Below are 26082 nucleotides of genomic sequence, written 5' to 3'. Positions count from 1 at the left end.
TATTTTTTCTCACTCACGTTCCCTCCCTCTTTCTTTGCTGTATTAATTTATATCTCTTTTTGTATCTCCCTCTGTCTTTTTCTTCTTCTACTTCTTCCTCTACTTCTTTCCCTTTCTTTCTTTCTCTTTTACTCTGCTGTTTTTCTCTCTACTTTGGTCTCTCTTTTTTCATTTATTTCTCCTCTTTTTTCTCTTTTCTTTTTTCTCTCTTCTCTCTTCCTTTTTCTCTTTTTCCCTGCATCTTTTTACTTCTCTCCTACTTTTTATTTATTTTGCTCACTCTCTCTCTCTCTTTCTCTCTCTCTCCCTCTCTTCCTTTATTTCCCTCTCCATTTCTTTCTCTCTTTTTCTGTCTCTTTCTTTCTCTTTTACTCTGCTGTTTTTCTGTCTACTTTTGTCTCTCTTTTTTCTCTTTTCCTTTTTTCTCTCTTTCTTTCTCTCCTTTTCTCTGCATGAAAGATGCACTTCTCTCATTTTTATTTATTTTGCTTTCTCTCTCTCTCTCTCTCTCTTCTTCCTCAATCTTTCTCTTTGTCTCTATATCTTTCTCTATTTCTGTCCTTCTTTATCTGTCTACTTGTCTCTATTTGTCCATCTATCTATCTATCTATCTATCTATCCCTCTCTCTTTAAATTTCTATCTCTTTCTCTTGCTCTATCTCACAATTTATCCCTAACAATCTCTCTATTTCTTTATCCCTCTCACTTTCTCTATATGTCTCTATCTAATTCTCTATGTCTCTCTCTCAATATCTCTCTTTATTTATCTATCTCCATCTCAATCTCTATCCATATATCTCTATCTCTCTATATATTTTCTTCTCTAATTTGTTATGTATTTCTTTTTAAGTCTCTATCACTCTAAATCTATCCCTATCAGTCTCTTTTTATGTATCTCTATCTTGCTATCTATCGGTCTCTCTCTCTCTCTCTCGCTCTCTCTCCCTTTCTCTCTCTTTCTCTGTCCTTCTTTATCCCTCTATTTGTCTCTATTTCTCTCTAGAAGAATCTCTATCTCTTTATCCCTCTCAGTTTCTCTACACATCCTTATCTATTTCTCAATGTATCGCTCTCTCTGTATCTCTCTTTATTAATCTCTCTTTATTTATCTCTCTACTTATCTCTCTATCTCTTTATCTCTATCTATATATCTCGAACCCTTTCTCTAGATCTCTCTCCCGGTCTCTCAATCTATTTCTCTCTCTCGCTTTCTTTCTCTATCGAATAGCATTAACATTTGACATTGAAATCAACACGAATTTGAGACAAGTATCTCCTCCGTGGTCTCCAGGCTTCATTGAAAATCAATGGACGCCTACATTCAATTCTCTCCAGGAAATGCCATATTACCAGACTTCCTCCGCTCCAAAGAAGCCGCGCTAGCTAGCGCCACGGCGGTAAATGTGCTTTTATCCCATTAGCGCTTGGTAATCAAATAGATGATGTTGACCAAGAAGAGGCGGGCGGCATTTAATGCGCTTTTAATTGGTCCGGACTTTACGGCTCGGAACTGCGCCCGTGCTAGCGCTACGCCGCTAACGGAGTTACGACGCAGGGTAAAGCGCACGGCTAGCTTGTAATTATTTGTCGGGGAGGAGAGGGGGGGTGTTTGGTTTTGGTTCTGCAGGGTTTACCGAATGGATTTTTGCATGGAAAACCACAAGTGGACGGTGCCGATGACGGCTATAGATGTCGAAAATGGATTCGGACTCGGCCGGGCAGTTGAAACACACGAGAAGTCGAAAAACATAAGTATGAAAAATATGTTTTTTAAAATTCAGGTCCTAACTAACCAAAAAAGAATAGTACATAAAATAAAAGTAATAAATGTATTTGAAAAAATACAGAAATGTTAAAAGTGTCAGGATTACTGATGTGACTCAGCTGTGCCCGCTCATTTGGCTCCCGATCAGTACTTGTACGCAGTCCTGCGTGTCTCCTTTTGTCAGTCCGTCTGAAAACCTCAGTTAACACTAGGCAAGCCTTTTCGAGTCTGACTCCCACCTGTCCCGTTTTTTTGCTCCCGTCTGTCCCCCGGCTTCGACACGTTTTTGATCCTAAACACGTCTACTCTCCTGTCCCGGCTTTCGACCTCTGTTTGTCCTCGAACACGTCTTCTCTCCTTTTCTGGCCTACGACTCACTTCCCTCCCCGACCACGTTTTTGTTCTCTGTCCCAGTTACTGACCCGTTTTTTCCGTCCACGACAACGCCATCGCTCGCCACGGAAGATCCACTTCCGCGTTCGGAGCACAATCCGAGTATCCGAGCGACCTGCTTCCACCGTCCAACCATCACCTGATCGTGGGCGCAGCCCTTTCTCTTTCTTCCAATAAAACTTGTGAGAAACGCAACGCAAGTGCGTCCTGTCTCCGTTCTGGTCTTGACAAAATGGATGTATTTAGATTAAAAAAAACACAAAACAAGAAAATCTGAATAAAAATAAGAAATTGATAAAAATAAGTATAAAAATTATATTTTAAAATATTAAAGTATTATGTATGTAAAAATGTTGGATGAGTCAAGATTTTAAATTTTACACATATATCAAAAATAATTGAAAATTTAAAGATAAAATTAAAACATTTTTAAAAAACTATCAGACATGGATAAGAATAGATATGAAAAAATAATGATAAATACATTTAAAATAAAAATAAAAATCTTTGTTGGATAAATGATATTTGCATTTTTTTAAATTATCTGAATAAAAAAAAGAAAATGAGGATAAAAATCAAAATTAAAAAATACATCTTAAAAAAATACAGTCCTAATTTTGTCAAAAATGTTAAGAAAAAATAAGTAAATTAAACAAAAAAAAAATCATTGTTGGAATGATACAAATTTAAAATTCAGTGTTAAAAAGTAAACTACACTTAAAGTAATGTCATGTCCTGCACGTTGTCATGGCGCCCAGCTGGCCCCGCCCCTTGACACCGGCTGAGACGCGTTGGACTAATTGCTTTTGGAGTACTTAAACTCTCCTTTTGGGACTGCCTGTTGCCAGACCATTGCTTAACCTTGTTGAAGACCAGTTCATGCCTGTTTGACCTGAGTAATGCCTGGATTGTAATTTTGCCTGCCTTTGAACCTGCTTTGTTTTGTTTTCGGTCTGTTTGTGTGTTGGACAACTTTTCTTTCCTAATTAAAGTGACAGATCGTCTACGCATAGGAGTTCCGACTTCCTGCTTCCCGGTCCGCTTCCTGACAAGTAAAACAATATAAAAAAATGTGAATGAAAGGTATGAAACAAAAATCACAGTCCTAATTAATTCAAAAATGTTAAAAGAAAAATACATAAAAAAAAGATGAAAACAATTATTGTTAGAAGAATACATTGTAAACAAAATTAAAAAATAAAATATAAAGAATTTTGCTTTAAAAATGTGACTAAAATGTATGAAAAAAAAGAAAAGGTCCTAATTATGTCAGACAATATATATATATATATATATATATATATATATATATATATATATATATATATATAAATATAAAACCCCCAAAACATAATGAAAAATGAAAACTTTGATACAAACATAAACACCACAAAGAGAGAAATGGGAAAATGGGAAAATTAATAAAAAAAAGTCTTGAATCTGTCCCAAAAATGCTGTTAAAATGACACCCAAACTGTATATCCAATAAAAGAAATGATAAAGAATAGAAAGCAAAAAAAGGAAAACAGTCAAAATTTAGACAAACCAAAATTAAAATATAAAAACTTAAATTTCATCAAATAGAAAGAAAGAATGAAAGAAATAAAACCTAAAAAGTCTATGTAAAAAAATGTGAAGGAAAATTCAAATTCATATGATTAAAATTTAACAAAAGAGAAAAAACAGAAAAAAACGTACTTCTACAAAATAAGAGATAAAAACAGAATCAAACAAAAACAATACAAATAAAATAAAAAGCAAATTACAGACGTGACCTGATAAAATAAATATAAATGATAACAAAAAAATGCATTAATATAAACTTATATTGCCCAAAAATAACCCAATGAATGAATGATTGATTTAAAAAAAATGCAGGTAGAAAAACATCTCAAATAAACTCTTAAACTGACAAATGAATGATTTACGGCACTCTTGAAAAGTCGGTAGAAAGTCGATCGGGTGACGATTATAGTTTTGTTTTGCGACTTGCTGGAGGCCGTAAAGTAAATCCCCGCAGAGGACAAGACGAATGCCGCTGTCGTGCTAAAAGATAATAATTATCTCCTTTCGGAGCTTGGCAGATAAAACTGGAGCTGTTATTCCTTTTGTTGCTTTTTCCGATGATGGAGGAGCGTTTTTTCAGCGGGAGACTTTGATGGATTGTCAAAATTACCTTCTTCCGCCTGCTTGAAAACAAAATGGAAAATGAAAGACTTGTGGTGATGACTTTGGTGGTAACTTGTATATGTCTGAGCTGTAGAGTCACCTGCTTTAAGTTTTATTTATTGAATTAGGAATTTATTTCAATGTTTACCGATTCAAGCAGCAGGGAGTGCTAACGGTTTCCCACCCGAATGAAATCGACAAAGCCCCATATTGTCTCTGGCATACATCGTGAAAGAAGATATACTCCAGACATATTTTAATTTTAGCTTAAAAATGATCAATTTTTCAGTTAATTGATATGGATAAATATTGATTCGTCCAGAAGGAAAGGAAAAAAAACCTTCTCAGAAAAGTCTCTGTATCCTTTTTTGTCGCATCCCACAGTCGAGGGATAGGGAAAATGAGAACCATAGCTTGGTTTTGCCATGTTTTCTGGCTGGGGAAACGAAGCAGTGGTTTACAGGCTTGTTGGTTGCCATTATTCTCAGGCTTCCTCAAGTCAACCACAGCCAAATATCATCAGAGAGTAAGGCCGGTTTCTGATAAGTGAGCTGAAAGGAAGGAATAAGGTCCGAGCCATCAACATGTACGCACTGCCAGTCATCAAATACCTCGCTGGTATCAGAAGCTGGCAAAAACAGGAGAGAAAAACTGCTGACAAGACAATAAAGCTGCTCACCATGCTCAGAGTGTTCCACCCCAAGTCCAGCATCCTGAGGCTATACGCTAAAAGAGGGAGGCTGTTTGGTCCAAGACTAAACATCGAAATTCCAAGAGTACATTAAACAAATGGCCGCAAAAGATGACCTGCTGAGTAAACGTCTGAGGCAGCAGAACCCTGATGACAGTGCAGAGGAGGAGGAGCAGACATCCTAGAAGGATAGGCCCCTACATGAAATGCATCACTATCAGATAGAGAAGGTGGCCGGCATCAAGAACTAAAAAATGCAGGACTGACAGACAGCACAAAAGCTCTGATCATGGCAGCAAATGAACAGGCCGTACAAAAGCCATAGAGGCCAGGAACTACCAGAGTCGATAGGACCCAAGATGTAGACTGTGCAAAGACACCCCTGAAAAAGTCTGGCACATCAAGGCAGGGTGTGAGATGCTAGCTGTATCAGAGTACATGAAGCGGCATAACCAGGGGACTGGAATATGATACAGGAAAATCTGCAAACAGTGCGGTACCCAAATCCCAGTAGGCCATAACACAGAAGGTTGCGGAGAACAACAGGTCAAAGATACTGTGGGACTTCAGCTTCCAGACTGACGAGCAGCTCCTGGCAGACCAACCGGACATAGTGGTGGTGGACTTTTCTTTTTTTCTTTTCTGTGTTTTTTTTCTACTTTTTTAAAAATTCCTTTTAAAAAAATCTCATTGTGTTTATTTTTTCCGAGCTGTTACTTTTTTCTTTTGGTTCTCTATTTACTTTTTTCCTACATTTCTTTTCTTTTTTTTGGCTTTTTTCTAAATGTTTCTTTTTTCTCTTCCTTTTGTTTCTTTTTTTCTCAGCTTTTCACTACTTTTTTATTTTGGTATTTTTTTCTTTTTTTTCTATTCCCCCTTCCTTTGAGTCATTTTGTGCATAATTTTACATAATATTTGGTCATGTTGGGATTCAAGAAGCAAAAACAACCCGAATAGCCGTTTAGGACCCGAAAGAGCCGGTTCCTTTTAGTGAGCCGAGCCAAAGAAGCCGGTTCCCGGACAAACTCTACTAACTTTACTCAACTTCGTTCTCCTTCGACTAGACTTCAAAATACCGCATTCAGGACACAACGTCAGGGGAACCTGTGTATTTTTACCTTCATGCACTGTAACTTTGACTTGAGTTGCTTCTTAATTAGTAATTTTGAGCCCTGATTTTTGTGCGCCGGCTAGATTTTCTTGTGCGGCGAGAATGTGCGCAATTGCGCACGCGCGCAGCTTAGAGGGAACACTTAGGGCAGTAACCTTCAAACTGGAAGAGTGGCTCTAACACATCCCAGGAACAACGTCATAAACTTCAGTCTTGAACAGATAATATATTGTGCAAAAAAAACCTTGAGGTCTAAGGATGATACAGAGATGTACTATGTATATATGTATATATACAAACACAGGGACTTTAATTCAAATATATGCAAAATGACAAAAAAGCTGAGTTGATCGGAACAGAATTAGAATACGGAAGACTGTAACCGACCGGTAGGTCCTTCCTTCCAATTGAAGTCAAGTTTTGCAACTCACATGTGGCAAAATCTTTAAACCGTACCCAATAATTATTCAAAATAATGCGGCGGCAGAAGAAAACTTCACCGTTCTCTCAACTTCCTCATTTGGATTAGTTCTGTTCGACTAAACAACCCGCTTTGCCTTTCGTATTGTTTCCCGCTAAGACGTCGGAATTATGCGAGCGTTGCGCTAAACACCACGGCCGCCATTTTGCAAAAATCTTGGAGCCGATAAAACAGTTCACTGGATTTGTTTCAACGCACTAACTTCCGAAACCGTCGCCGTCTTGTTGGGTCGTTTACTCTCCGGGGACTCAAATCTAGTTTAGCTTTAGCGGTCAATGAACTCCTAAGCCCTCTGCAATCAGACAAACATTAGCCGCTGCGGAAAAATGCGTCGAATTAAACGGGGGAAAAAAAGTGTGGCCATAAGCTTCGTATTGATCCTTTTTAAGAGCGGGGCCAGGTTTGTTTTATTAACTTTACTGGGGACTGTCCCCCACGGAACGCAAACAACAGAAGTGTCAGCAGGTAGAAAATGCAGCGCTGGCGCTAACCGTGTTAGTGCCGGAGCAGTGTCGGGCTCCCGTGGGCGGCCGTCTTCCGTTCTCAGCGTAAATGACGGCGTACCGTGTCATGGCACCGTCTTTCGCCATCCATCTCGCCGTCCAAATGTCCTCCGATTCTATTGACGGTGAGTCGGGCCTTTATGAAGCCGGCTTTCATCTAATAATAGCCGCATATATGAATACCGATTATCCCCAAAACTCAAAAAGCGACTTCAAAGAACTGGCAGCTCGCATTGACGATTGTCTCGTCACGGTTCTGGATTGTTCTGGAATCGTTTACGCGTTCAGTGCCGATGACATTAATAAACATCAATCCTGTTGACTCGTTAACTGTCATTGACTGTTAGTGACGTTATTACAGTGTACACCTGGACGCCCTCGTATTTGCCAACAAGGCTAAGAGGGGTACAGAGGCCGCTGTGGTCTGCCTGCTGCAGCCCTTTGCCAGGATCCTCTTTGTAGATTTCAGTTCCGCCTTCAACCCATTACAAAACCACCAACTGATCCAGAAACGACACCATCTCTATATCGGCCCTCAACTGATGCATCTCATCTGCAACTTCCTCACTGACAGACTCAAGGTAGTAAGGATGGGCTCAGGCACATCCCCGGTACTTTGACACCGGTGTTCCACAGGGATGCGTGCTGAGCCCATTCATTTTTACACTCTATACCAATGACTGCCGCAGAATTTCGCCCACCACAACAAATCTAAACTACTCAGACGACATAGCCGTTATTGCACTACTCTCTGAGAGACAATCCATCTTGGACTACCCTAACACAATCAAACATTTCACATAAACATACAAAGCTGCTTATCTCAAAATCAATGTCAGTAAGACAAACAGCATACCACAGACATTCAAAAGAAAGACTGTCAGTCATCTGTAAATTCAAAAGACTATATGTTGCACCTCACTTCCTGTTACTGCTGTACCAAAGCATTGTTTGACCCATACTGACCCTGTACTGCTCTGCGCCTACCCACACCCGATCTCTCAGACTCAAATAACATGTTCATCATCCGACTGGCAGGCCTAATATTCCAGGATATAACTCACCCACTACACCAATACTTTGTCCCACTACGGTTAGGGTGCAGATACAGGACAATGAGATTCAGGAGTAGTTTGCCTTTGCTGTCACACTCTCATAAGTTTTTCATTCTGCTGTTCTTGTCATACCTGTTGTTTTCCCCTAGTATAGTTGGGGGAAGTGAGTTTCCCTAAGGGAACCAATAAATCAAATCTAATATAATTGGGAAAGTTACTATATGTATTGAAGGATTTTATACATTTGACTATAAAGGATTTTATACGATTGAATAAAAATTACATTTAATGCAAAAGATATTCACTGGCTGGGCTGTGGTGCGAGGTCAGGGCACCTTGGTAGAAAATGTTGTTTACAGGAACGGCGGGAACGGGACTTAAGTCTGATAAGATAATCAGCACATCCAGACGCAGAAAGGCCCTGATGACGTAGAAACGCTTGGTGTTATTTTGAGTATTCCAGACATCGCGACGCACTTCGACGAGATGGTGAAGCCCAGGGGGGGGCTTCCTTGGCGCGCCCATAGGAGGAGTCGGCACGCCATTGTGCGGGGAGAAGATTGCCAATGAGAAGAGAGCTAAAGGACTTGAGAAAAAGGCTTCCCAGAGACTCCAACGTCGCTAATTCGGCCGTTTTCGATGGATTACACTTAGTTAAATTTTTAGGGAAAATAAATCTGCCCCCGTGTGGAAATGTCGGCTTCCTGTTCATCTTTTCCCTCAAGAAACGAGCCCGCATAAATTGTTGGGTGATAAAGTTAAAACTTATATAAACTCTATGTTGGCAGATTTATTCAAATAAAAACACAAGCATTAAGGTAAATAAATTTATTAGCACTCCCGGTGGCCCATCGGCCACCACCTCTCGCCCCGGCCAGGGCTCCGGCCACTCTGCCCGCCCCCGTGTGTCTAGTTAACTTCTTTCACACAGGAAACAGAAAAATACACCGGAAATGTGACTTCAAAATAAAAGAATACAACACTGATAAACGTACAAGAGATGCAATTAGACTGATTATTGAAACGTTACTTCATGTGTGTGTGTGTGTGTGAAAGATTGTTTTTATATTTAGGAATTTTAAAACAAGTTATATTCACACAGTGAATTCTGAGAAATGTTACAACCAAAACGACCAACCTATCATTGGTGAATGTAGGTTGTGTTTGGTTAATGGAGTCAGATAACTAATTCGAACAATTTGATAAACGGTATATTTGATATTTAATTCCCAACAGTATCCATGGTAGAACTAAAAAGTATAGTACTAGTAATAGCAATAGCCTAGCTCAGTAGCCTAGATGGTAAGGCGCCCGCTTTGAGACTGGGAGGTTCGGGTTCGCGCCCCGGCCGAGTCATTCCTAAGACTTAAAAAGTGGTCGGCGGCGCCCTCTCTTGGCTGCGGCTGCATCGGGTCAGGTGCAATCGACATTTCGTTCTGTGTACATTGTTACACAGAATGACAATACAAGGAAATTATTATTATATTATTATTATAAAAGGCCTACAGCCTCTTCCACAGCTACGTAAGGTTCACGCCATTGACGTTTCTCTGGTAGGTGATATTACTAACCCTGTTTAGCTTCAGTTTTTCTGCAGGACATTACGAGACCCGTTTTTATGTGTTTGAAAAGGTACTTCTGTCATTGGTTCTAGGCTTATCATGGTAAACAGTACACAATACACCAGCTGATTAGAATTTAGAGAGAATTATCTTTTGGGATAGGTCTTATCAGTGTTTCGAATCCACCCCAGAACCTCCAATCATTCCTGGGTTACTCATTCTGAATATCACAACTTAGGTAAGTGGTCCAGCAAAGCTAAAGCAAAATCTCTAGACCATGTGCCATTGAATTTGTTCCGGAATTAGTCGTTTGTATTGTTTTTCTGGCCCAGACGGAGAGGCAATGGAGCAGTACATTCGAGAGTCATTAGATGCCGCTAATATCTGACTTTCGACATCCTCTGCCGGTGGAGGTTTCTTTTTTGCGAAAAAGAAAGACCAAATTTTAAGACCTTGTCTCAATAAAAATGCTGTCGTGAATAAATATCCATTACCTCTATTGTTCACTGCCTTTGAGCGTGTGGAAGGAGCCACAATTTTACCTAAATTGGATTTAAGAAATGCTTATCATCTGGTCGCTAGTACTAGTAATTTGAAAGGACAGCTTCTTTAAAGAGCAGAGATGAATTTGAAAATACTGTCAGCCCTTGCTTCTTCTGATCTATTATCCCTGAACTCAGATTGCTGCGAGCACGAGCAAGCAAAGTGCATTGTTGTCAGGCCTGACTGCTCTTTTTCAGCCGTGTTGTCAAGCGAAAGGTGCGGCCACAATCTAGTATCCCTGATTGCTGCGAGCAGGGACAGGCAGAGTACACTTAAGAAGGGCGTAGTGGCTCTTTTTTTGCCTGTTCACAGAAAAGTGATCCATTTTCCCAGATCACATACCTGATCTCTGCAAGCAAGGACTAGCAGAGTGGATTTCTGTCGAGCGTGGCAGATCTTTTTTGCCATTATTTCCACCTGAAGTGAACAGCACTCGCGCGTCCGCGATACATTATGCCCAATCGCTCTGTGTGGGGACCGGCATAAGGCACTCTTGTTGGAAAGCGTGGAATTCTGGCCCACCTAAATGGAAATGCATAGTTGCGGCTGCTATCTATTAACCCTGGTTGACGACTAGTAATCCCAAGAGCCTAGAAGGAATCCGCAGGTTCAAGAGTGTTCTCCATTTGTGCCATGGTGCTGTGGAATGCTCTGCCCTCTGAGATTCGAAGTGCAACTCCTATGGAAGTGTTTAAATCCAAGCTTATAAATGATGTTGACTTCAGAAAGCTGTCAACTAGACATTATGGTATTACCTATTATCTCATGTTGATATTGTCTGTGTATTGTCGGTTGATGCCTTTGCATCATTCATTGCAGCCTGGTCATCCTTGAAGAGGGATTACTTAACGTGCGGCCCTTTTCAAGGTTTTTTCATTTCTTCATGCGCAGGTTTTGAGTTTTTCCTTGCCCTCATGTAGGTTTTAGATCAGAGGATGATGTAATCATAGGCTGTGATCTGTGCAGCCCTTTCAGACTTCTTGTGATTAAGACCGTCACAAATAAAACTGACTTGACTTGCCTCTTGCTGGGAGCAGGAGCTGTCAAAGCATGTTATTTATCTTTGGCTTGGACCGCTGATGCACGCCCTTGTGGCCCACCTAAAATAAAGTTGACTGTTTTGGCCGCGATCCATTATTAACGATCAGATATTACTGCAGGTGGAGACAAGCAGAAGGCACTTTTGTCAAGAGACGTACCATTCTGGCCTGCCGAAATGAAATGCACGGTTGCAGCTGCGATCCATTATCCTCGATCAGCTATTGCTGGTAGCAGGGTCCAGAAAATCCGTTCTTTTATGGCTGAAGCGTTCCTTCCTGGCCTGCCTTAAATGAACTCCACTGTTTAGACCAAAATCCATTATCCACAGTCGACCATATCCTAAATCTAATCCCACAAAGCACTACTTTCCCCGGGAATTTATTAATTTTTCGACCCGTTTGCGTTTTTGTGTTTGATTGCATCCCCCGAAGTGTATTAGAATAGCTTATCTTTATCATCGCCGAAAATTGAAATCTTTTTCCTTCACGACCTATCGCTTTTCCATTCTAGTCGTTTGGAGTTCCGCCGAGAAAACCGCATTTTTAGCTCCAATTAAAAAACAAAGATACGTGCATGCAACGTGGCTAAGAATAGCACGTGCTGTAGCACCCGTCAATTAGTGTCAGCCCGCGGGGACAACCGCAACATTGCCCGTGCAACGCCACGGAACACACGCGTGTGCAGATCCACATGCGGAGGGGAATGGAAGAGATCACATGTTCTGTATGTAGAGGGAATCTTATATATTCCATTTATTATCTCGGTTTCCCCCTGATCTTAACGTTGAGGAATTGGGAGGTAAAAAGGAAGGATTGTAATTTTACATATGGTCAGCAGTGTTCATTTTATCTGTGAAAAGTGATGGGTCCCGGGGACTCGCATGCTCCAAAATCTATGGGTCCCAACAGAGATCTATGGCTCCCCAACATTTAGTGTGCTCCATTCCCTTACAAACTGTTGTATTTTCCCTTACAAAATACAAAAAAATCTGTTTTTTCCAAACATGTTCATTTATGTAGTTTAACATGTTATATTGTACATGTGTTTCCTTATATCATATATAATGTTAATGAACATTTTGTTGTGAGACACTGAGTTGCTCGACATAAATGAGGTTTATTATAAAAAAAAGTTAAGAAACGAAGTCGCTTAGACGTTCAAATACATGGAAATATAATTAAGTAGAATAATAAATTTTCTTATTCAAATTATTATTTCATTTTTTTGCATTAAATTATTGTTGGTAATATACTGATTAAAAGGGATCACCACAAACCTGTCTTTTTTCATTTTCTCCTCTTATACTTCCTTTTTTTCTTAACTTCTTTATACAACATCATCATTCGTAATATAATGCATCAAACCAAGTGAGCCGTTTGAGAGCCGGCTCTCTTTAATGAGTTGAGCCGAAAAAGCCGGTTCTCTAAAAAGAAACGGACTTTCACTACACAACTCGAACTGGAGATCGGCGCGCACACGAAAACTCGAGCCGCGAGACCAAAGCAACAATGGCAGATCTGCCTCACGAAAAGTTTGGAGTGCGGTAAATCTTTGTTAAAAAATGATAATGACAATTTGGTGTCAAAAAAGTTGCGTCCCGGGGACGCACGTTGATTTGACACGATGCGTCCCCAGCAAAAATAATGCGTAAAGGACGCAGGGACGCGGACAAACGAGAACACTGGGTCATATATTTCAATTGCTATATAAATGCAGATCATTTAATTTCAATTGCAGAGTTTTTTTTCCCGTTATATGATTTTTTTTATTTTAACTACAAACCGACTTGAAAATATGGCAGAAAATTAAATAACTCAAAATGAAAGAAATGTATTATGTTTTAAGTAAAATAATGAAAATCATAAATGTTTCCACTTAATGCCAGTTTGACAAGACAAATATTCACGTTTTAAAACATGTGGTGGTGGTGGTTTGCATTTATATAGCGCTTTTCAAGTGAATGAAGACTTCCCAAAGCGCTTTACAATGTGCTTCACACGTACCCATTCACACACACACTCACACACCAATCAGATATGTTTTTTCTTTTCTTTTGAGGTCCTCAGGTTTTGAAGTAGAATTTGCTCCCCAGTGCTTAATACGGTCACATTGTCCGCCGATATAATTAAAAACGTTGCATAATTAATCATTACTATTTGTTTTTATATTATGCTTTTCAATCTTAAATGGTGAATGGTGAAAGTAAGAAAAGGCCTGTTTCATGTAAAGTCCAAACGCCAACCCAAATCTCAAAAGAGAAAGGTTTACTCAAGCACGCCTAAGTAATGCATGTTCATCTACGCGGTACAAAAGGACTGGCAATAATGATTTAAGCCAGAAGTTAACGTCAGCGAGTTGAAGATTTCAAAAATGATGCAGACATTTGAGAACCGTTTAGACAAAACGTGAAATAATTCCACCTTCAAAGCCTCAAATGGGACAGGACAATTTTGAAAAGTTCAAAATATTATAAAAATATGAATCATTTAAAATATATTTTTCTGATTTTACTAGAACATATAAAAATACAGTTAAATTATAGAAAAAAAAATACTTAAATAAGAGGAATTATTTTGATTTATTTTTATTTAATTTAAGAAATACATTTACTTTTAATTTTATGCTAGTGGAGAAAGACAATTTTGCATACATTATTAAAATACATAAATCGATTGAAAAATAGTTTTTTTTTTCTAGAAAAAGAGCTCGAATTTACAAGAACACATAAAACTACAGTCAAAATTGAAAAAAAAAAAGTATTCGAGAGGAATTATTATATTATTATAAAAAAATGAAAAAAGTGCTTGAAGGAAACTTAAATGAGGCTGATTACTGTTAAAGTATCAAGAAGCTCTGCCTAATGAAAAAAGCTTTATTTTTATTTTGCATGCAGAGGACCAAGATTAGGATCCATATATTTTTTTTCAAGGATCACGATAGGGGTTAGGATAACTCAAACTATATTATAAAAACCTATTTAAGGAGTGAAAGGTGTAGATTTCTCAAGTGAGCGATCCCAAAACAGTCGACTTGTAGACCCAGATGACAAAAGTTGACTTTTAAGCCTCCAGAATTGACGTGGCTTTACTCACATTTGGCACTCGCACGACTGTCAAGTCAAGTAATGTTTAATCACAAGGAGTCTCAAAGGGCTGCACAGACCACCGACTATTACAGACTACAGACTATTGACACCATCCCCTGATCTAAAACCAACATGAGGGCAAGGAAAAACTCAAAATCCTTAATATGAGGAAAATGAAGAAACCTTGACAAGGGACCGCATGTGACGTAATCCAGTAATACCAGGATGACCAGGCTGCAATGGATGTTGCAATAATAAATAATACACAGATAACGTAAACTATAAGATTTGGGTTATTCATATGCTATAGAATAGAAGAGTGTTTTAAGCCTAGATTTAAACAGTTCCATTGATGTTGCAGATCAAATCTCATGGGGAAGAGCATTCCACAGCACTGCGGCCTGAATGGAGAACACTCTCCAACCTGCGGATCTCTTCTTGGCTCTTGGGATCACTAGTAGACCAGCATGTTCAGAGCGAAGGCTCCGGACCGGAAGATAGGGGGAAATTGAATCTGAAAGATATGAGGGAGCAAATCCATGCATGATTTTGTATACTACCAACAGAACCTTCAAATCACATCTTAAGCTAACAGGGAGCCAACGCAAGTTAGCTCAAATCAGGGTCATGTGATCAAACATTCTTGTCTTAGTTAAAAGCCTCGCTGCAGCATCTTGTACCAGCTGCAGGCTCTTGATTTTGGACTTTGGGAGATCAGAGAGTCGGGCATTACAGTCATCGAGACGAGAGATAACAAACGCATAAATCATCATCTCCGCATCACATAGTTTTACTCACTCCGTGACTACAAACAAAAACAAGCAGAAAAGTTTAAAAAAACGAGAAGCCACGATAGCTCTCGTATCCTGCAAAACGAGGGCGTTATAAAGCATTGTAAAGTCGGAGAAAGGCGGGAAACACGGCAGTCATAATCCAGGAGTTGGCCTTTTACTCACAGTAAACGTCGACCCGGATGGACTTGATAGCGGGCGAGCCGAGGCCGTTCTCCGCCTTGCAGTAGTAGCGTCCGCCCTGCGTCCTCAAGATCTTGGCGATGTGGAGCGTCTCGTTGAAAACGCTGGAATCCTGAAAGCGGTCCGACGCGCTGCCCGCCGTCTTGGTCCATCGGATCTGGGGAAAGGAGGACAATAACGGGAATTTTCGGGAATTTTCAGGAAAATAGTGTTGACATAATATACAGGGTTCTTACTCCTTATTCAATGGTCAAATTAAAGCACTTTACAAACGCTTTCAAGCAGCACGGCGGCGAAGTGGTTAGCGCGTGTGCGGCACAGTTCTGAGTTCATGAGATCGAACCTCCTGTGTGGAGTTTGCATGTTCTCCCTGTCCTTGCGTGGGTTTCCTCCCACATTCCAAAAACATGCATGTCAGCTTAATTGGCCGGTCCAAATTGTCCCTAGGTGTGAAGATAGCTGGGATGGGCTCCAGCACCCCCGCGACCCTACTGAGGATAAGCGGTGCAAATAATGGATGGATGGATGGACAAACGCTTTCAAAGCCAATCGCTCATTTTTTCCAGAACTTTCAAAGGGAGAAATCAAAATTCAATCTTTCAATTGATTGCTGATCTTTTGCTTTTTTATTTTACTTTACAGACGCTCCCCTACTTACGGCCATTCGACATCCCTTTTTTTAGGGATGAGGAAAAATATCCGGACAGTGCTGTAAGTTCGATTTTGTATTGTGTGAACCTTTTTCCGAGTACAGGACAGTACTGTAGTGCTTCTTTCCGGCGTGTGGTGGCGCTGTGAGAGGTCACCCAGCATCCACACCGAAGAAGAAATCCGCTTCCCTTTCCTAGTTCGTGTGTAAACATATTATACTGTATCTCCAGCGTTAAGAACTTTGACATTTTTATCGTTTAATATCTCGTGCATCCTTTCAATATGGTTGGTGTAAAGTTTAAAGAAGAGGCGAGCCTTTTCATTTGAAATCTAAGTGGAATAAGGAAGCTGGATGCGGTTGAGAAAATGGTCGGAACGCTTTTTTTTTCGTCCACTTTTTACCACGGAGAAGGACCTCTTGAAGCGCATCTTCCAAAAGTAATTTAAACTCAACTTTATTCATCTTTATGGGGCATATTATTTTATGAAATGGTTATTTTTTAATAAAAAACAATACAGGTTACTTATACAAGCCTTAAAAATAATTATATAAACCTTAAACCTACAAAATATAGCACTGGAGCAACTTGGTTGTTCTAAAAATAGCTCACCAGGGATGGGTCATTGTGATTTTATAGATTTTTTTTTCAGTGGACTGAGTCTATTTAACCCTATTTTTAATAATTAACCTGGTAATAACATATTAATGACATAGTAACGGCATAGTAAATAGTATGATAAATTGTTATTTCAGAAATTCAAATAAATGCATTCCTGTTCATAGGCTTAAAGTATTGATAATTATTTCTAAGCAATTATTTAGGAGAATATATGTATTAAACATATTTGTTTATTGATCGTTTGGTTGATTTCCTTTACAGGAAATACATCAAACTAAATTCCAATTTGGGGGATTTAAAAAGGGAATTAGCAAATAATGTGCTTTTTTTGCCTAGCTATCTGGCTACCCTTTTATCTTTGTGGCTAGCTATCGTCCTATATTTTTAGCAATCTATCAAGCTAGCTTTTTCACATTTTGTGCATGCTATCTAGCTAACTATTTATCTTTTTTTGCTAGTAATCAAGCTAAATTTGGGCCTTCTTTCTAGCTTACAATCCAGCTTTTTTAGCTTTCTATCTGGCCACTTAGATGGCTTTTTACCCTTTTAGCTAGCTATCATGCTCCCTTTTCGTTTTTTACCTGTTTAATTTTCTTGCTAACTATTAGGGTACATTTTTAGCTATTTAGCAACACATCCAGCTAGTTGCTATTTTAAAATTTCATATCAAACCGGGTGCCCTTTGCTCTAATTAGTAACAAAATGTAGATCTCAGCTTGAAAAAGCTTGAAGGCCCCTGCTTTTAAGATTTAAATCTTGAACTTAAGAAGCGCATCCCTGAATAACGATCGAGAATCACCGAAATAGAGGAATACCGGTGCTTTACACAGAAAATCATATCCGAAGCTAGAAAGGGGAAAAAAACATGAACCTCGTAGCAGCATGACTACCTTTCTCAAAGTGACGGGAACCTGTTAGCCCGTGACACAGCTGTGTAATGAAAGGTGAAATGGCAATCCCCCTTCCTCATTCCCCCACTTTCACCATCTTGTAATTGACTCCATCACGGCCCTCCCTTGTCCTCATTTGTTCATGGATCATGAACAGGTAGCGTGAAAACGAGTCGGCATGAGAGACCGGCCCGAGTCTCCGGAACCGAAAATGGACTACAGCGACCCGTCGCTACTTCGAGCTCCAGTTATCGCCGGTTGGTTGTCATTGATATCAACGTATTGTCCATTGTGTTCTGCTGCAGACAGCAAGCATTAAATGCGACTGGGAAAAGTTAGAAAGGGCTTTGTGGGTTAGGTGGGCGGGACACTCTGTGTGCGCCACTGTGACAGGCTGGTGTATGCTGTCAGTCAAAGAGCAGGGAAGGCGCACTAGTCAATGGGTCCATCCCAAACAAAGGGCGACAGATAGTAGCCTTGGCGGCTTGTTTAAATCAAAATAATCATTTCATTCCCGCTCTGTGGAAAGTCAGAAGAGCGAAAAAAATGGGTGTCATCAGCGTGTGCTTCGTGGATTATTATCCGGTTGGAAGAGCGACCGAAGCGGCGTCGGGAGAGAACCTAATATTAAGGCTGCAGCTCCGGCCTACTGTTTTGGCTAGGCTAAGAACCCTGTATCTCACCATTATCCATGAGACACATGACCTGGAGCCGCAGCTCGTTAGATACACTTTTGTGTATTCTAACCATCATGGAGACCTGGCTGAAGACGAGGTTACCAGATGCTAGCGAGCAGCTAGCCGGCTGCTTTCTAAATCGCTTTCTTGCACTGAAAGGAGAAGCTCTCTAATTTTGTTGTACTAGAAAGAACCATTCATTTAATTGCAATTCTGTGTTCTGTGTTTTTATTTGAAGATCTATAGTTTTCTTGCCGTCGTATACTCTCAGTTGGTAAGGACGTCATCTCGAGTTAAGTTTGACCCTACTTTGTGGATTATCACTTTTTACGAGGGGGTCTGCTCCCCATTACCCACGATAACCGAGGGATTACTGTATCCTAAAATTTGGAATCCAATCTTTTCTCTCTGAATGGTGCTAGCATCATCACCGAATCCTGATAACATCCGGACTGATAGCATCGGATGGAGCAGGGATCTCGGAGCTATCTGGGGAAATTGTCGCTGCTGCAATTTTTTGGGTTGTGGGGTGGTTCGTTACAACACCAGCCTGAGGAGCCACTCAGATCGTTGGCCGGAAATCTGATAATGATGCCCCGGTATCAGATATTTGCCACGATGCTCCAGGTTATGTGAGGCCACGGTGAGAAGTTTATCCAAGGCCGAAAACGAGTCTAGCGGTCTGAGGGTTGCACGGACGAAACTCGATTTGCACTCGATACAAACTCAGCTCCTCCTGCAGGAACTTAATAAAGGTCTATAAGACAACAGTATAAGACTAGGAAAGCACAATAACTGTTTTTTTTTCTAGCAATAACCAATAAATTCTTTTGAACAGCATGCTACGTTTAGAAAAATATAAAAACACAAGTAAAATAGACCTTACCTTGTCTTTATTATTTGATCGATTAAAACTTCTGTGTCAGTCATAACTATTGACCGTTGGGTTGAAAATAACACGAGTTTGGGTCTCAATTTAACAACTCAATTCCATACCTGTCAACCTGTATGTTTTTGCCGTACAAAGTACGTTTATTATGCATTTTAAGACGTGTACGACGAGAAAATCTGTAAGGAAAAACGCAAATTTGTCAATTATGGGTACCATCCGGTATACACCGACTATCACGAAACGGCAAATCAATCAAGTCAAACGAGTTGGACTTGTGTAGTGAAAGGCAGTCCGTCTCTTTTTAGAGAACCGGCTTTTTCGGCTCAACTCATTAAAGAGAGCCGGCTCTCAAACGGCTCACTTGCTTTGATGCATTACATTACGAATCATTATTGTTGTATAAAGAAGTTAAGAAAAAAAGGAAGTCTAAAAGGAGAAAAATGAAAAAGGACAGGTTTGTGGTTATCCCTTTAATCAGTATATTACCAACAATAATTTAATGCAGAAAATGAATAAATAATTTGAGTAAGAATATTCTACTTAATTATATTTGCATGTAATTTTTCTTTCTTCAGTAAACGTCCAAGCTACTTAATTTTGAACCTTTTTTATAATAAACCTCATTCATGTCAACCAACTCGGTATTTCACAATTTTTTTTAAATTAACAATATATATGATATAACGAAACACATGTACAATATAACATGTTAAACTACATAAATAAACACGTTTGAAAAAGAAATACGGTGTAAGATTATTTTGTATTTTTTAAGGGAAAATACGACATTTTGTAAGGGCATGGAGCCCTGGAGGTTGACAGGTATGCAATTCTTTTGCTAAAATTAATATTTTCATTTAAAATAACACTGTGCAAAATAGGTTCTGTTTATAATGAAGAGCTTGGGTTAATTAGTTTGGAGCAACCCAAACAATTGGGGTTATGTGTAAAAATGACACGGAAAAATTGGTCGTATAGACCCAAGCAAGTATTGGGTTGGTGTTTTATAAGTGTTGGAGATTCGAGAGTTTTACTTATTAATCAATCAATCAATCGACTACTGCTTACTAAGGATCAGGACCCAAATGTGTGACGTTTCTCACACAAGCCTTTTATTTTATGGGAAATGGGGAGTCATGCACGCTAGGCAGCAATCTGGCATGGAATGATAGAAAGCCAGAGGCCGACGAGATCGATACTAATTCCCCGAGTAGATATCAGACAGATGGGGTCGATACCGGACATGATGGGACAGACAGGATTGATAATGAAACAGGATATCGAAATTAAACAGGACTAACTAGACGGGAACGAAACTGGAACCGATATTAAACAGGACAAAAGTATACGGGAACAATACCGGACAGGAAATACCAACAGGAAACAGGACGGAGTCAAAATCCACATTTTGCGGGGCAGAGGTTTGTTGACAGACTGACAAAGGAAGAGTGAGAGCACTGAGCTTAAATAGGCGGCAAGCCAATCTGTCAACGAACCGCAGCTGGTGTCACACGGGCGGGGCCAATTGAGCGCCATGGCAACCGTGACCTGTATCCCATGTTTGGGTCCAAATGGACCCACTCAATACTTCAAAATACTTCAAATAATACAAACGTATATTATTGAGGAAACATTCCTCACAAAATTTGCGTCACGTTTTATTTTGTTTCATGAAGAAAATAAAATCAGCAAAAAAATTGTTTTTTGATCTAAAATAAAACTCTCCCAAATTGGTTCATTTTACACAAAACGGTCTCATTTTGTTTAATAACCAAACAAGTTGGTCGATTTTGTTGTAATAACGGCCCAGGAATAATGGGTAAAACTGACCCAAGCATTGATTTTTTTAAGAGTGAAGTGTTGGAGAGACTAGAGCTTGACCTTATCAATCAATAGATAATTAGTTTGTGTGTCAGTAACAACAATGGACTCTAAAAACAGTGGAGTTTAAAATAACCCGAGTTTGGGTTGGCATGGACCTTACCAATACTTGAGTCGATTTGACCCAATATTCTGCGTTGTATTGCAGAAAAAATGGGAGTTTTTTTTAGTTTTTCTTGCTATTTTTTTTTGTACAAGACGATTCAATAAAAAGAGTCATTTGGTTTAGAACAACCCAAACAATTGGGTTGTTTTGTGTAAATCAAACCAGGAAAAATGGGTCATATTGACCCAAGCTTTTTTTTTTTTGAGTGAAGTGTTGGAGAAACTGCAGCTGGTCTTTTATTAGTCATTCGATAAATACTTTGTGTGCACCTAAAAATCAGTTGGCTTAAAATACCCCAAGATTGGGTTTGAATGAACTTTCTCAATACTTGGGTTGATTGAACTCAATATCCCTGTTGTGTTGCAGAAAAAAGTGAATTTTTTTAATTTTTCCAGTTTCTTTTTTTTGCACAAGACATTTCAACATAACAAAAGTCTGGGTCATTTTGTAGATGAACCCAAACCTGGAACTTGAAAATACTTCCCAAAAAATGTCGACATACTGAAAAATATTAGGACTCAAAGTGACAGTGTTTCAAGCACGTTCATTTGAAGAAGACACACTGAGGAAGTTTGAAGGAATACCAACATTCCAAAGCGAGGTGGCTAACAGGGTGGCTAGAGAAGGAAACAGTGGGAAATAACACTTGAGCACAATAACACTGACGAATACGTATTGCAAAAAGCGCATATGATCATAGGTCAGTTCTAAACATTATACAAGTGCTCCAATGGTGAATGGCATAAAAGCCTTATCAAGTAGCTGTTGTAAATAAAAATAATTATAAAAACGTTTGGACAATGAGGGATATAGAGGTTACTCAGCACGAAAAGAAATTAAACATATCTATTTAATGGAAATTGTCATGATTATTTAAATCCACGTTTATCTGCCACCTGTTGTCAGTCTGTCTTCGAACCTCTGTTTACTTTTGGCAAGCTTTTTTCGACCCTGACTCTCACCTGGTTTTGCTCTCGTCTATTCCCTGGCTACGACCCGTTTTTCGATCCTGACCACGTTGTTTGCTCTCCTGTCCTGGCTACTGACCCATTTTTTTCTGTTCCTGACACCGCCATCGCTCGCCAAGGAAGTCCCACTTCCGTGTTCAGAGCGACCTGTTTCCCGCGTCCAGCGATCACCGGCTCGTGGGTGCAAACCTTTCCTTTTTTCTAATAAAACTGAGAGAAACGTAACGCAGGTGGGTCCTGTCTCTGTTCTGGTCTTGACAGGAAATAATTTGATTTCTACCGTTTTATTCTAACCGGACTATTGGAGTTTTCTTACTACCATAAATTCCGGACTATAAGCTGCTACTTTTTCCCCAAGCTTTCAACCCTGCGTCTTATTCAGTGATGCGGCCAATTTATGTATTGTATGTAATTTTTCTAACGGTCGCCAGCGGCGCTCCAGTACAAAAGGTAAGATTTAGACCAGTGGAATATATGCGCCGAGGAAGACTGCAACTTCTTGGCTTGACTAGCGGCGAGAAATCTCTCACTAAAACTGGCCGCATGCGAAAGGCAACTTTTTCGCAAGTCTGCCAGTGGATCCTGACAGCGTGGGGCAGAATAAAAAAATCCACCATCACCAACGGGTTCCGAAAAGCTGGTCTGCTGCGTGACGGAGAGGAGGGCACAGAATCAGGAGTGGATGAAAGTTCCAGCGACAGTGACAGCGCAAGTGAGGCTGTGGGAGCGTGGGACGACGTCTATATGACGAGGTTTCTTTCCGACATTGAGGAAGACGACTTTGATGGCTTCAGTTCTAAGGAGGAAGATGAGGACGGTTTACCGTGATTTTTACAAGTAGGGTATGTTTTTTTTAACAGACCAGTTTACTGTGTTGCGAGCGTGTTGCTAGCGTGTTGCTACCATTAACTGCCCGGATGAAAGTTATATTATTATTATTAAAGCTTTGAAAACTCTCTCGGTGTACCGTCTTTCTTTGTAAATATGTGTAACCATGTATAATATGTATTTGCAACTGTATATTTTTGTAATGTATTTATTTGTATTTATTTTGGACACTTATTCTGATACGTTTTGGACGGGCGAATTAAAAAGAAGGGCGTAACAAACGCGGGCTGACGGGAAATGGGGACCGGTAAAGGTGAATGTTTGTGGACACGGCGGACAATAGTGGATTTATATTTTTCCCACCCTCACCTTCGGAAATATACACTTTTTTCTTTGGATTACTTTCAACGGGACCCGGACTCTGCAGGTCTGCATCAAACCCTAAGTACCGGTATCATTTTCCGTTTATTTAGCCGGCTGTGATTTTTGGACTGTGTACTTTAATGAAGGATATTCAGTTACAATCGCGGGACTTAAAGTCGGGTCTGGGTTAATTTTGTGTTTGTGTTACATTTTTTTAATGTGGGCGCATACTGCTTATATACAGGTGCGGCCTGTGTAAGTACAAAATTGGTTTTCCTCTTAAAATGTGGTGGGTGCGGCTTATAATCAGGTGCGCTCTATAGTCCGGAATTTACGGTAATAATATTCAAAAAAGTTTAAAAAGACAAACGAATGGGGCAAACAGAGAAGGACCAATTCAATTTACGCATTAAGAAAATAAAAAAAGGAAGACTGATAAAGAAAAAGGGGGGGGCAAGGATAATAGAAAGAAAGTCGGTAAAGAGCTGAATTGCCGATTCTTGAGCTTACAGCTTCGGAAGAGAACAGAAGCGTTCCAGATGGCCTCTGAATTCCAAATCGTCGTTTTCGGCAATAAAGGGGAAACGCCGCACGCGACACACATTTAAAACGATCTGCCGCCATTAAAAATAAAACGCCTCTAAATGAAAAAGCAGGAGAGAGAAGACGACAACAAAAAGAAGAAGAAGAAAAAGCGCAAACTCAGCAAACGATGGACGCTAACTGTTGGAAAACATCGAGTTCAGCTAAAGTTGAACTCGTCTGGATGAATCACGAGTTCTTCGGACTTTCCCCGGCAACTTTGCTAAGTACCCAGGATCGGAAATTTTTCTTTGCCTGGAGCTACATTGCCAAGCAGAATTATCACTACGACCCTCCCCCCTATTCTCCATAAATCCAATGTCAACCTAAATGACTAATAATAACAACGTACGCCCGTGTATCATAAAGACTCAGTTTAAATGCATCTGCTCTGTGATGGGCTCAGAGGTCTGTGAAAGGAGTCACCGGAGAACAGACAGCGTTACGAATACCAAAGAACACACCGGGCAGGTCCGGGATAAAGTTGTGGAAAAGTTCAAAGCAATGATGAATACAAAAAGATTTCGCAGCATTGCATCTGCCGGAGCACTCTGCAAGAAATAATATCGAAATGGAGGGAGCTTAAAACCACTGCAAACCTACCAAGACCCTCAGGTGGGAGCCACAAATTCTATATAAAAAATCTCACGGGGGCCGGACTAGTAAGTTTAAGAGAAAGAGAGACGGAGAAAGAGAGAGGGAAAGAGAGGGAGGGAGGGAGAGAGACCGATAAACAGATTGGGAGAACAAGGGAGACAGAGTAACAGTGAGAGAAAAAGAGAGAGCAGAATAAAGATATGAATGGAAAAGAAGGGGGAAATGAATATAGAGAGAAAAAGAAAGTGAAAAAAAGAGAAAGATAAAAAGAATAAGAGAAGTGAAACGACAGAAAGAAAAAGAGTCAGCAGGAGAAAAAGAGACAAAGTGAGGTGAGAGAGAGAGAGAGAGGTCGAAAAAGGGAAGGAAAGAGAGTGAAAGAAAGAGAAAAATAGAAAGAGAATTAAAGTGTAAATTAGAGAGAGAAAATAGAAAGAGAGCAAGACAGAGAAAAAGAAAGAGTTAGAGAGCTAGAGAGAAATAGAAAAAAGAGAAAAAGAGAGAGTGAACAGGAGAGAGAAAAATAGGGAGAAATAAATAAAAAAGAAGTGAGTCAGAGAGAAATGGAGAAATACTACCACAATTGTGTTAACTGGCTTTGGTGACATCCGGTGGAAATATTTAAAACTACAGCTAATTTTCCTCTCGCGCTTCTCTCACTGTTGTCTTGCGGCCGGATTTAAACCATTGGTGGGCCTGATCTGGCCCGCAGGCTGCCTGTTTGACACCTGTTCTCTAAACTTTCGGCTCGAACAATGAGAAAACTACTCAAAGGAGCAACCAAGTGGCCTGTGAACACACTGGTTGACCTGCAGGCATACACAGTTGAGGTGGGACAATCCGTAAAAGACGGATTTTAGTCGTGACTACTTTCTTACTTAGTTACTCTCTGTTGCCACCATGTGTTTTGGGGTGTAACAGCACTCACCACATACCAATCGAACATTTACAATAGTAGTTCATTGCGGACCAAACTAAACTTTTTACTTTTCTAGGTTTGACATTTAAAATTGTCAGGACCAGAACGGAGACAGGACCCACTTGCGTTGCGTTTCTCACAAGTTTTATTGGAAGAAACATTTTTAAAACATATTTTTTTTATATTATATTTTTTTTGTTTTGTTTGTTTGTTTGTGTTCCTCTAACAATAATTGTTTTTATCTTTATTTTATATATTTTATCTTTTAACATTTTTGAATGAATTAGGACTGTGATTTTTTTTCATACCTTTCGTTCATGTTTTTTAATTTTTGTATTATTTCATTTTTTGTGTAGTTTACTTTTTAACATTTCTCTTGAATTTTAAATTTGTATTATTCCAACAATTATTTTCTTTGTTTGATTTACTTAATTTTTCTTAACATTTTTGACAAAATTAGGACTTTATTTTTTTTAAGATGTATTTTTCTATTCAACAATGATTTTCATTTTTATTTTAAATGTGTTTATCATTATTTTTTCACATTTATTCTTATCCATGTCTGATAGTTTTTTTAAAAAATGTTTTAATTTTATTTTTATATTTTTAATTATTTTTAAAATACAGTATGTGTAAAATTTAAAATCTTGATTCATCCGACATTTTTTACATGCAAAATACTTTAATATTTTAAAATATATTTTTCATACTTATTTTTATCAAATTCTTATTTGA

General features: G+C 39.4%; 1 protein-coding gene across 3 annotated transcripts in view; it reads right to left on the bottom strand.

The window, feature by feature from the left end:
* The window catches only part of LOC148346008 (MAM domain-containing glycosylphosphatidylinositol anchor protein 2), a 305624-nt gene that overhangs the window by 156963 nt on the left and 122579 nt on the right, over nucleotides 1–26082 (bottom strand). For all 3 annotated transcript variants that reach the window (XM_088325084.1, XM_088325085.1, XM_088325086.1), the window contains exon 3: nucleotides 15356–15530. In XM_088325084.1, the coding sequence (XP_088181210.1) occupies nucleotides 15356–15530 (175 nt within the window). The remainder of the gene's footprint in view (nucleotides 1–15355; nucleotides 15531–26082) is intronic.

Source organism: Urocampus carinirostris, chromosome 20, assembly GCF_059441175.1.
Source record: "Urocampus carinirostris isolate Australia breed hairy pipefish chromosome 20, RoL_Ucar_1.0, whole genome shotgun sequence".
Taxonomy (NCBI): domain Eukaryota; kingdom Metazoa; phylum Chordata; class Actinopteri; order Syngnathiformes; family Syngnathidae; genus Urocampus; species Urocampus carinirostris.
Note: the sequence above shows the minus strand (reverse complement) of the source record. Positions and strands in the feature narration are given on the sequence as shown.